Below are 13,050 nucleotides of genomic sequence, written 5' to 3' on the forward strand. Positions count from 1 at the left end.
TTTTGCTGAGTACAAGAGGGAACGCCCTTTGCCTATCCACTTCTCCACTATCACACGTACTCCCTGAATTTTCAGACGTCGAAATGCAACCTGTGGATAAACAATTTGAGGGAACTTTGGGGGAATTTAATTCTCCCGAGCAATTTTCTTCCCTCAGAAATAAAAACGAATGTCTCAATCGCGCGGAGTGAATCAGGCGTGTTAATTTTCTCCAGCGATATACAATTAAACAAAGGCCTGTTTATCAGCATTGCCCCGGCCCTAAGTTGTCCCGGTGTCCACATTTTTCCCTCCACCCTAAACATGACAATTCAATCTTTTCAAGATAAATGAGAAAAAACTGCGACTCTTTCTTGCACTGCACCATTTTTTTTCGTCTCTTTACTCTCAAGTTCTTCATTCCATCCGACTTTTTAGTCTGTATACCATAGAAACTTTTCCACTGGACGGAAAATGGAAGTCTCCGTCAGGAGCTAAACTTCAGTAATGAAGGCGGTGGCGAGTGTTTACTTGGCGCATTTGCCAGGTAGAGCCAAGCAAGCGTAAGAAAGATACTATATACGTTAGTAATCTACGTAGAGGATTGCGGTAGCTGGGACGAGAGATCAACACTTCTGTTTTATTCAAATAAAAAATTGAAAAAAAAAAAATGTTTTAAGGACTTCCAGGGACTTTTCTCTGTGATTCTGTGTGGATTTTTGTCGTGCGAGAAAATCTACCGAGAGAAATATTAAACTTATCCCCGTCGGGAGTTGAAAATTGTCCAGCTCTTTTGTGACAGCTCTCTGGGAACGATTAAGTTTCGTGACGAATAATTTTGGGATTTTTTTTTACCTCTGTGTATCAAAAAACAGCTTTAAAAAACAAAATAGCGAAAAAAATGTAGAGACGAGTGAATGAACCCGCATGAGGCCCGATAATAATCGATTAAAATCCAGCCACAAACCAGAGGGTTTATTTTAGTGGACCAGTGAGCACCAAAGTTAAACAAAAACTCCTCGAATGGAGGGAAAAAAAAAATTTAAACGAGAGAGAAATACAAAGGGGGAGAAACAAAGTCTCTCGGGACAGATTAGCCATTGATCCAGTAATTGCGCCCTTCTCTTTTATTTTTCGTTTCCTCCTCTCCGCCACCCTTTACCCCTCTATTCCCACCCCTTCCAGTAGGGGCCGCTAAATTGGGGAGAGTGGTGCCATCGGAAAGGCACCCCCGGGAAATAGTTATAACACCAGTGATGTTCGACACGAATTGTTTTTATTTTTAGTTCACATATATTTTGTTTTTCAATCTTCTGCTGAGCACAGAGACGTCTACATTCAGTAATTAGGAAGTAAATTATTATTTCACTTTCACGATCACATCCAATCACTTCACTTCCATTAGCCGAATGAAAAATCGAATGTGAGGAGTAGCGGGTAAACGTGACAATTCAATAATTAATTCAATCAATTTCATTGTCTCCATGTGACTGCTATCGATATTATGAAATTTATGGAGAACGGAGAGTAGATGGAGATAGATTGAATTTTTCTCTCATTTAACCGCATGAAAAATGGAATTGCGGGAGTCTGCGCATTCCCATCACCACTCAAACGAATTAATATGGAAATTCCGGGGGTTCGTGTCCTCCCCGCCCCCTCAGAACATCACCAAGCACTGGAATCGTCACATTTATGCATTTTTATTCTCTTATTTATCCTAGTTTTATTTATACTGGTTTCGTTTTTAATGAACCGCGTGTTTTACCGGCGTTAACGGTTTTTCCCTCTTATGGTATTTAATTAATTGCCATCAATTATTATTTCATTCAGTAGAATATTTTGTGAAGCTAAAATCGTTGCAAAATGTTCAAAAAAATGAGTGAAATGATGGATTATAGGAAAGGTCGATTAGTCGACTACAAAAGTAGTACAAAAACTGCTTCGTCAGTTGTAAAAAAAAATCGAGGGCCCTGGATATCCTTCAGGCCCCACAATCACATGGAAAAAAACCTTTCCCCTTCAATTTTCCAAATGGATTAAAAGAAAATCTTTTTCTTGCACATTAAATTGTACAATTTTTCCTCTGTGCTTCACTAAATCCTGAGCTCACTCATGCCAGATTAACCTGACAATCGATATTGTATGAAGGAATGAATTTTTCCTATAATCGGCGACTTACTATTGTAATGCCTATCTGGATACTGGGAGCACTGACTGACGACTGAAAATCCTCCCTTCAGTGATCCCCATGAAAAACCAGGCAAATACTAGGATGAGCGACAGAAGCCCTCGTCAAACGCGATATTATCATTTAAACGATGTGGCAAAGGTCATGATCGATTGGTGTCTCGTCGACTGTCAATAACGGGAATACATTTACGATAAAACCGCGATCGTAATACCCGCGATCTACGATAACCGGATATTCAGATACTATCGATACGTCAGTCAAACTATTAATAATAAATTTAAAAATCTGCGGAAATTGCAGAGATTTTTTTTCAATCACACGAATAATAATTTAAAGATGATGATGATACGAAAAATTAGTAACAAGTCGTGGAGCATTTGAAAAATAGTACACGGGGGGGAGGGGGGTGAATAGAAACAATTATTTTATTATTATAAATGTGCAATAAGATCCCTCCCCAAACATGTCAGAAGGACTACGTCCCAATTTGCTCTGTATTCGTCACGTAGAGTTAAATTTTTCTATAAATATTGGAAGACTAGTTTGTACCTTGGTCTCTCATTCTTTCGAATTTTATGTCTCACTCGGTGGTTATAGTGTGGGTGTTGCCATGGTAACCGACTGTAAGCCGCTTAAATCCCAACCTCCCAACCACGGACATTCGCGAGCACCCCATCACCACTTTCCATCCGCCTACCCTTCTCCACCCCGTCATTTCACCCCCTCGTACCACCTCGTTGTCCTCCCTCCCCCTTTTTTCGAATCACTTCTGTGCTACCAACGAGAGAAAGGCCAAAGCCCCGTCCAAGTACTGCACCTCTCATCCCCCTACCCCTCGTACTAATATTTTTAATAAATTCTCTTGATTAATTTTCATATGTCTCTATCTTGTGTCTGTCTATTGCCATTTCCAACTTCACGATTTAGTAGTGAAGTCATTCTCCGCTGGTGAATTGAAAGGGATGAAAAAGAGAAATGAGGAGCTGCATCCCTCCCTCCCGCCCCTACGTAGATACTCGATAATCCTTTGTCTTTCTTATCTACTGAGTGTCCTCTGGAGTCTACTCTGCTCCCTGATAATCCTGATTTTTTTTTCTTCTCTAAACTCCCGTAAATTACCAATTTCACGCTGAGTCTTTTTCACTGTACAGATTCAACATATTCCCCCGTATTTTTGCCCGAGGGTTTTTTATGACCCTTGAGATAATAAAGTGGAAAGTGTCGTCGAGTTGTTTACGGACTCGTGGAGAGTTTTTTTTCATTTTTGAGGGGCTTCTTGTACGGAGTTTGACTAATTTACTCTGTGGAATGAAAGGGTAATTAGAGATCATTTCGCTTTCTTGGTGAGTTTCAGCCGGTTCCAGGGAGGGATGATATATCTTTGATTGGAGGGAGGGAGAGCGAGGGGCTGACAGATCTCTTAGAAATAATTAATTAGCCATTTTAGTCCCATTTTTATTGGTCATATTCAATTGGTCGGTTAAATAATTTCGGAAGTGGCAGTCTGCACGCTCCCCTGTCGTATTTACATATATGTAGACCGAATACATGCATACACACATATATATATATGTGGATATGGTAATGCTACTGTGTGGATATGCTTGTATATATGGATCAGGGTGTATGGGAGAAAAATTAATAGCAATAAAAATAAAAGTAAATTTTTTTCGTTTCCTTAATGTTACAGGTCTTCAACCGGCAAGCACAAAAGCTCAGCCAACGACAATCGGCAAATCCCACCGTCCAAATACCGGTGTATTACCGCAGGGTCACACACCGGGACCTGGACCAGGACCAGGTGGACAACAAAACAGTAGAAGTTTTGCCGCTGCACTCAGGAACCTTGCCAAGCAGGCAGGACCGGCTCCTCAGGATGAAGAGCCTCGTGCGAGTCCTAAGAATCGACCGCCACCACCTCTTGTACGTGGACCCTCACCCGCCAAGGTGAGTTTCACATGACCTTTATCGTGCTTGACCTCACCGAGGTGCCTAACGAGATAAGCAAAAAAAAAAAATATCACCAGAATGTCCCGTAACGTGATTCCAGTTCTGGCATTTTTTTTTTCTTTCTTAAAACGTTTGGGAATCAATTTTGGGCACTTCCGCATTGTTCTCGGGGACAAAACGGGTTTCGGTGGGGGCAGGGGAAGGGAAGGTGGGTTACTTGATGTGGAAAGTTCTCAAGGATAATATCGAAGGCGAATGGGAAAGTATTCAACGGTTAAATCTCAAATGATTTTTCATTGCAGATAAAATTCTTTGATTTAATTGAAACAATTATAGCTCTTTCCATTTAATTTCCGTTCTCTGTAATGAAAATGTATGATAAAGAAAAATATGTCTCGGGGTGATCGATATTCCGTACTTCGAGCACGAATGCTCTTTGATCTTCCGATTATCTCGAGTGAACTACAATTTTTCCGTTCTACAAGACCGGATACCTTTTTCATTTTCAAAAGATTGGGTAGGCACGTCCCCATTTGTCTTCCTTTGTGAAGTCTTTGAGAAACTTTGGATCCAAGTGACCTCTTCCTCTTTCTTCTCTCCCTTTGTTTTTTTTGTCACTCACCCCTCGGCCAAACAACCCCCGGAATCCATAATCCTCAGCGTTCCACTTTCCTTCAAACTTGTTTCACCATTGAGAATAATGAATAAGTGAGGAGAACTGGGTTTTCATTTACATGCCTGATTGATAGAACGAGTATCTTAGATTTTCAATGTTAATATTTTTATCCCTGTCAAATTTCCCTTTTGTGGGAAGAAAAAAATTTGCGAATGCGAGTTCGACTTCGACTATTTTTACTGGATATTCCGCAGTGTGTTGTAAAAAAATGCATCGAATTATTTTTTTTTAGGAGCCTTCGACGCATGAGAGACGACCCGAGGAAATGCCGTCAATGTACACAACAGCGAGAGCACCGGAGAACAGCAAGCACATTGTAACATCCGCGGCATCGGAATTACTGGCCCGCTCTGGTTTCCAACCGTATCGGCCGGAGCACCATCCGACCCAACCACCCCCAGCATTTGCGCTAGATCCAGCAGCTTACAGTCCTTATCACCACGGCCTCTATCCACCGCCACACCTCCAGCACGCTTATAGGTGAGCTCCCTCAACTGCTTCACAATGCAACTATAGACTATTCATTATTATCATACAATTCAATTATCGCTAACACTAGAGCTCTCAGAGGATTCTGATGTCACTGATTTTAATCCTTTGAGAATTCAGAGTTAAGAGAATATTTTCCCGGCAAAAAAATCATCTCATTGCGTACTGATGAACGGTACAACAAATTGTACTTATGTGCATTGAATTGATGCGTAGAAAACATCTATTTTCGTCCTAAGAAAATATCTATTTTTGGGTGATTGCATTCTTCAGCTTCGCCTCGATCTTCAACCGTAATACGAATTAGAAAAGTTTCTCTCGGTCTAGTGATCGAGTATAATGTTTCATTACGATGTGAACGACTCGAGTTACCGAGGTAAAATTGATTTACACGAGACTCTTTATTAAACAATTTCACGTTTAAATATTTTTCATTGCCATCACCCTGAATACCTCAGTGAAATGGAATAAAATGTTTTCTAATCCAATTATATTCTTATTATTTCACAGATTAGAGGAACAGTTGTATCTGGAGAGGGTCGGAATGCTGAGGCCACCTTTATTTCCGGGAATGCCCACCTATCCACTCTATGGGCTCAGATACAGTCCCGAAATGTTACCACCGGCATCACTTGGGCTCATGTCTCCTGTTATGCACGAAAGGTGAGCCTGATTATGAATATAAAATTTAAATTCCCATTTTTTAAATATAAACCTTCCTATGCTTTCTTCAGCAAAGTAGATGAAACCAAAAAACTATTTTAGTAAAAAAAAAACAAGATCATTGATGTCTGCGCTGAGAGATTTGTCTTATTCCCCCACTGACCTCTTCAGTTCCTACATTTTCCTAAATATACTCACCGATGAATTATTGAAATTGCATTTAAGGCTGAAGATGGAAGAGGAGCATCGACTGAGACAAGTACGTGAGCAAGCAGCACTGAGAGACGAGGAAGAAAGGAGAAGAGCAGTGCGTAATTCTGCATCAGCAGGACCAACACCAGCTTCTGCCTCAGCTGATACAGCAGGTGAGCGAGTCGCTCCACCCCCCACTGCCTTCCATTGAAAACGAATAAAATCATTAGAGAATATGGAAAAAAAGTTATTTTAAATGAAATATTGAGCAGAAAACTTCGTGTACTCTTCGGGTTTACCAGATATATCGTTTGATTTCTTTTTACTTGAAAAGAGAAAAACAACTCAGGTCTCTGAGTTAATCTCCAATCCTCTTCTCTTCATCTTCTCTATTTCCCTTCGTCTCTTGAGTATTTCTGACTGTCTCAATCGTCTGGTAAACCTTTGCACGTTACCATTAGCCAGTGTTAGTTAAATAATCAATTGAGAGTAAAGGAGAACAGTTCAGAGAAATAGTAATAGTAATATCTGTTTTTTTAACCAAATTGTTGTTCTGATAATTCAGAAAAATTTAGAGTACTTCAATTGCCATAATGAACTGATGATTAGTGATTTTATTGATAGATTGTCATTTTTATAAAATGATTGTGTTGCATATTTAAAAATTGATACATTATAATTTTTTAAAACATCTCTAGATTATTTTTTCTGCCCCAATTTGGTTTTCAACGACAAGGTTCCCATTATGGTAGCATTTTCAACGGAAAATGTAATAAAATTTTATTGACTTGATTTTATGCTTTCACTTATTTATTTTAAATGTATTTTCTTTCACAAAATTTTATTCCAAGCTCAAATATGAATATTTAAATATTCAACACAATTCGAAAATACAAAAATAACGAAATTACCACCAATGTCCTGTCCCCCCAGACCATACGAATAATCCCACGATTGGCTTCTAGCTTTAACAATTATTTTCCATTTTCATTTTTTCTTAATCACCTCTTTTTTAAAATTACTTTAATATCCCCTCAGAGCCGATGCCAAGCGATCGTTTTCTCATGAACATTTTCTTCAACTAGACAAAAAAAATAATAATAAAAAAAACCTCATAAAATACCACTTACATTTTTCACGAATTTACGTGGTATAATTAATAATAAGTAGAATACAAAATTTTAAAAACCGAATAAAAGAGCAATAACAATAACTAAATAAAAAGGAATAACAAAAAAAACGTGTGATCGTTGTTGAAATATAATTTCATAGGAACAAAATAATTGAGAAGAAAAAAAATCTACTTTGACTGTGAAAATAACATTAACGAAAAAAGCAAAAAGAAATCCTCAAAATGGGTTGAAAAAAAAGAAACAACATACTACGCTTCTACTGTTTAATGTAGCAAATAATGAAAGTTAATAGTCATAATTAATCGTTTCTTATGAAGCAATAGGTTTAATATTTTTTAGATAAGAGCGTACGAGAATACGAGAGATAGACGAACGTCTACGTGAGCCCTTTTCCCTCGAGAAAATTACTGAAAACGAGAAAAAAAATCTTAAATAAAACTAAATGAATAAAAAATTTAGGGAGACGAACAAATTTTCGTACTTTTGCATACGAAAGTCGAAAGAGTGAAACAAACGTCAACTGACTAAACAATGATAAGAACAATAATTGAATGAATACAAAAAGTTAAGAAGAGTTTTTGTAACGATTCTTAGAGAAGAATTGATGATGGAGAAACGGATAAATGAAGGAAGGAAACAGTCAAAAACATCTGAAAAGTTATGAAATTATTGAAAAAATGGGCCATTTTGTATTATTCACTCCATAGGTGGCCACTGAATAGTTAATACATTTCATAAAAATATCTCAAGGCACATGAAAGCATGAGGAAAATGAAAATATTCTGTTTAGACTGGACGACACGAAGGCTGAATTAATTATAGCTTTGTCTGATAACATTTAACATTTCGAAATGAAAAGTAACAATAGCAGTGCTGTAAGTCATTCTGGTCATTTCACATTTCAACCTAAAAAAACACTTGGAAATCCTCTTGCCTCTGTCTCTCACCCCCCCCCCCCCCTATACAAATACCCTTAACTATTTTATTATCTCTAGGGAAAGACGAAAAGAAGTGAAGAGTAAAATACGTAATTATTTTAATTTACTCAACTGTGAATTAATAGCGCGTGTTTACATGAGAGTGCACGATACCTGGTCGTCTTCTCGGGATTTTTAATGCATTTAAATTTTTTTGTTGTTGTCCAATCGTGTTTTCAAGTAGATAAATTAATTGAATGAATTTATTTTAAAACACATGAGGGAGAGCTACTTAATGTTTTTGTTTAATGGGAGGAATTGGGCAGGAACACCGATATATATTGCACTGAGATATGTAGCGAGTGTTTGAAGGTTTTTTTTGAGTATTAGGTCTTTATTATTATTTTTTAAAAAATCCAGAGGGGTGAGATTTTGACGGAAAAATGTGCGGGAGAAAATGTCGAAGTGATTTTATTTTTCCAATTTACGAGACAATTTTTCAATTAAATTTCTCACGTCTCTGGGAGCAGCTGGAGGAATTAATTGAATAGTTCATTGACGTGTGAATAAGGCTAGATAGGTAAAACTAAGAATTTTTAGTTGATAATTAGGATGAAAACAAATTTGTAAAGCGCTATGTCATCTGTCACTGGGTCTCGGCACTCTCTCGTTCCCGCAACTGTTTTAGAAATGTTTTATGTCACAGTTTAATCAATAAATTCAGGAATTTTTTTACACAATTCTCTGCTTCTCCTATATATTTTTTTTGTTGAGAAGGAAGAATGAGTGAAATAACTATAAATGCTCCTTACGAAAAAAGAAGAAAATATACAACTGACTGAATAAAACGGAATTAAATCCACCAATGTAAATAACTTTGTCACACATTTATTCATTTTTTTGTCAAAATTATACCATTTTTATATAATTTATTATGTAAACATGTATATTTGGACTATAATTGAAAATAAACATTGCAAAAAAAAAAATAATAAAAACAACAACTGTGAGATCAAAATTTGATGGAAGTCATTCTTCGGAATTCTTGAACCCCCGATTACAAAAAATAAATAAAATAAACACAATTTCATTGTAATTTTTCTGAAACAGTTTTGGGGAAGATTCGGTGAGAAATTTAACTGTGAATAAAGTATATGGATAATTTTAATGAATTTCTTTTTAGAGACAATATGTTTGTAATACTAAAAAAAGTGCCTAGAATTCGATGAGATTACGATCGCTCTGGTATTTTATGTCTTTAGCATCGTCCGATTTATTTCAATTATATTTCTGTTGTTAGTCAATTTCTTTATCTTACCAATTTTGTTTACAAAATTTTTAATTCATTCATTTTTGCAGCTTAACGTTTAGTACATTTATCAGAGAAATCATCCCCAATACTTTTAAAAAATTATCATTAGACGTAAGTTTTGTATGTTAAGTACAGAAGGCAAATAATTGAAAAAAGAAAAATTGAATGAAATACAGTACAAGGTAAGTGATTGACAAGACCAATGTCATTCTGTATTTCAATAACATAAAAAATACAATTTCTGAACGAATGAGAATTTGTGAATAGAATCCTATCAATTCGAATTAGGTCGTTGCATGATATTTTTTTCTACTGAAAAAAAACTGGCGAAAAATTTACTGAAAAATTCTCCAAAATTTCGCCTTTCCAAAATTGTTTACAATCTGAACTTGCAATGATTTCCCGACAGTTTTTTTTTATTTTCCCCTCCTTGTTGCTCCCCCCCTGACTTCTCCAACCCCTGGCAATGGGCGAATGCTGAAAATTGACTCGTGTTTCGTCGAAAAAAATATCGGGCCCCACCTTCCTCTCTCCACTTAACACAATCAACCCCATTCCATAGTGTATCATTACCAAGCACTGTGTGGTCCGGATTTGTTTCAGCTAGGAAGCCGCCTATAGTGGCTCAGTTGCACCCAGAGAGGGAGTCTCACCGTTCCACCGCAACGTCAACCCCCCTAGTCCCTCCCACAGATCCCCTGAAGCCCCCAGCCCCGACTCCTCCCTCTCACCACCCCCGCAAAGATGATCCTCCACCCCCAGTACCTCACCAGCCCCCTTCCTTACCTCCTCAGCCCCACCAACCGTTGCCCCCTCACCAAGTCCACCTCCCGAGCCCCCTAAATCCCCCGAACGATCCCCCACCCCCAATCTACCATCATCCCCGATTGCCCCACTTCCCACCCACTGGCCCCCTCGCAGTTGGTACAACTCTCGCCGCCCCCATCTGTTCCGTAAGCACTTCAGGCCCCCTTCCCCCCAGTCTCGGTCCCCCCCTGACACTGGGCCCACCGCCCATTCCCTCAATTCCACCCCTTCCTCATCCTCCGATTATTCCCCTCCACCTCCCCAACACAGTCCATTCTAGTCAGCATCAATCAAACCTCCTCACCCCCACCCCCATCACAACAACGAGTTCTCCCTCGACCTATTCCCATCATCCACCACCCCAGACCCTAAATTCCTACACAACAACAACAAATTCAATCCTAGCGAGTGGTACAATGTCAACGCACGCAGTGCCACCCCCAAATCCCCCCTCAAATCATTCAAATCACATCACAACCTGTCACAAATCACCACCAACACAGCTGAGGATCAGAGAAACATTACCACCATCAGTACCAACGAGTCAATCAACGACAATCAGTCAGTCCCAAATGACCCCAGTGACAACAGTACAGCCGGCATTTGTTCGGCCATTCGAGGACTCCTTCAGAGGCTCCACAAAGGCCCCCACCTGGGGCCCATCTAATCACACTGTCCAGAGCCAAATTGGACACAACGACATGCTGAAAACTGTTGCAACGACATCCAGTGGTGTGCAGAGTCACCAGGAGTCCGTAGATAGTAAAACAAGTGTTTATTCGCACCAGACGAGTCATCAGACTTATCATCATCCAGCAGCGACGCAAATTGGGGGTCTCTACAAGCCCCAGGTGTTCACACCCCTACAACTACCCCAGATCTGCAAGCCTGTACCATCGAGCAATGGGGATGTTCACAAGTTCAGTATCAATGGAGGTAAAATGCACTCGGACAATGTTGAGGTCAATCAGAGAAGTAATGGGACATCAATGAGTCCGATGGAGATATCCTCGGTACAGGAGAAATCAGTCAATGCGAATTTTTATAGTAATGTCGAGGGTAATTTAATGTCTAAACATATTGGTAAAGTATTGGATAACACCAAGGATGTGAAGTCAACTGTCAGTGATGGAGATGTTTCGATAAAACAGATTAATCACAGAGTTGTAACGTCTGGGGATAAATTCAAAGTCAATAATGAGGTGAGTGAGGATGTCAAGGCTTCAGTGAAAGCCGATTATAATGGAAAGGAGGAGACCAAAGTTCCTGATGTTATCGGTCCGACACCACCCTCGCTACCTTATCAGCCTTTCAAGTTCTCTATCAATGATATCAATCATAAGCCATCAATGGACAGCCAAATACTACAGAGCATTAAATCAGAGGAGGTACTCAGAACTTGTCAGAACGTATCCAATGTACTCCTGCAGATTCCAAAGTACCAGGAGAAATTACTTAATTTCTCGAATAATGAGTTCAAGGGCTCCTTTTGCTACACTGACAAGTGCAATAATTTAACGGAAATAACGGTCAAGTGTGAACCACCTGTACTCAATGTTCCTGATCCCCGGGGGTTTGCCAGGAGCGAGGAGAGACGGGGAAATTTTTTGCCTGACAGGGTGAAGGATATAACGTCTACCCTGGATCTCGCTGAGAAGAAGAGGAAGAGGAAGAGAGAGAAGAGCTGTGGAACTAATCGCAGCTCTGAATCCGAGGGCGAGGGGGATGTCAAGGATACTGATTTATGGATCACCAAGGGTCCACCTGCTAAATTGACATTTTCAGAGAAGAAGCTCAACTTCTTGGCGATTTTTGGACTGACTACATTAAGCACGAAGAACGGTGAGTATTTTATCGCTGAGATAGGGATTATTTCCTGGGTTGGGTGGGGCAAAACAGAGCGAAAATAAAATATTGGAAATGCGTGTGCATTGGGTAATTGTATGATTTTCACAGAAATCGAATTGTGTAAATTGGAGAAGAGATATCGGCTGAATCCCGAGCCCCCAGAGGTGCCCCTGGACACTTCGGAACCAATAGTTGAGTCAGTGCTGCCCATACCTAAGGATCATCCTGATGTATTGCTCAATTCCTCAGATTTCATGCCGAAAGTTGGATTTTTGAAGACCATCGGTTTAGACATCATGCCACCGAGCCGAAGAGATGGTAATTTTTTATTTTTTTAACTGGATAATGGCGTATGGAGGCAGAGGAGATGAATCCTTTTCTCTGGATATCAGTCTATTCCTGCCAGTGCAATAATATCCGCACGATAGGGGTTCTAATTAAATGTTTATGTTGTTGACAATTTTAGAAGCGGAAGAGACCTGGCAATATGTCCTCAGAGACCGGAAAAAACGCAAGACAATAAACTCCGTGACAGCGTACTGCGAGCGATTGGCTAAAGTTTATTCAAAGACACCGCCAGCGTCTCCGAAGCCCCTTCAAAAAATGCGCCTTCTCAATCACATCAAAGTCAAGTCAACTCCGGAGAGACTACCCCCACTGCCTCCCCTGGTACCAAATATTCCTTCCGCGTATCATCCGGTATTACCTGGACGAGGGGAGAATGGCATTAAACAACCATGTAAACTCATTGAAATTCATGAGAATTGTGATGAGCGAGAGGAGATCAGGAACAACTTCACGTGGACCAGTATTGAGAATATTATGATTGCTTATAGAGACTATTCCAAAGGTAATTTTCACATAATTTGTATTCCACAGCATGGCTTATA

The 13,050-nt window shown here is 39.3% G+C and overlaps 1 protein-coding gene across 1 annotated transcript in view; it reads left to right on the forward strand.

The window, feature by feature from the left end:
- The window catches only part of LOC135169203 (uncharacterized), a 30,816-nt gene that overhangs the window by 15,024 nt on the left and 2,742 nt on the right, over positions 1-13,050 (forward strand). Inside the window, exons 8-14 of the mRNA XM_064133960.1 lie at positions 3,864-4,120; positions 5,032-5,279; positions 5,799-5,951; positions 6,177-6,316; positions 10,109-12,154; positions 12,269-12,478; positions 12,627-13,010. Of these exons, the coding sequence (XP_063990030.1) occupies positions 3,864-4,120; positions 5,032-5,279; positions 5,799-5,951; positions 6,177-6,316; positions 10,109-12,154; positions 12,269-12,478; positions 12,627-13,010 (3,438 nt within the window). The remainder of the gene's footprint in view (positions 1-3,863; positions 4,121-5,031; positions 5,280-5,798; positions 5,952-6,176; positions 6,317-10,108; positions 12,155-12,268; positions 12,479-12,626; positions 13,011-13,050) is intronic.

The sequence above is a fragment of the Diachasmimorpha longicaudata genome, chromosome 14 (genome assembly GCF_034640455.1).
Source record: "Diachasmimorpha longicaudata isolate KC_UGA_2023 chromosome 14, iyDiaLong2, whole genome shotgun sequence".
NCBI classification, from domain to species: Eukaryota; Metazoa; Arthropoda; class Insecta; order Hymenoptera; family Braconidae; genus Diachasmimorpha; species Diachasmimorpha longicaudata.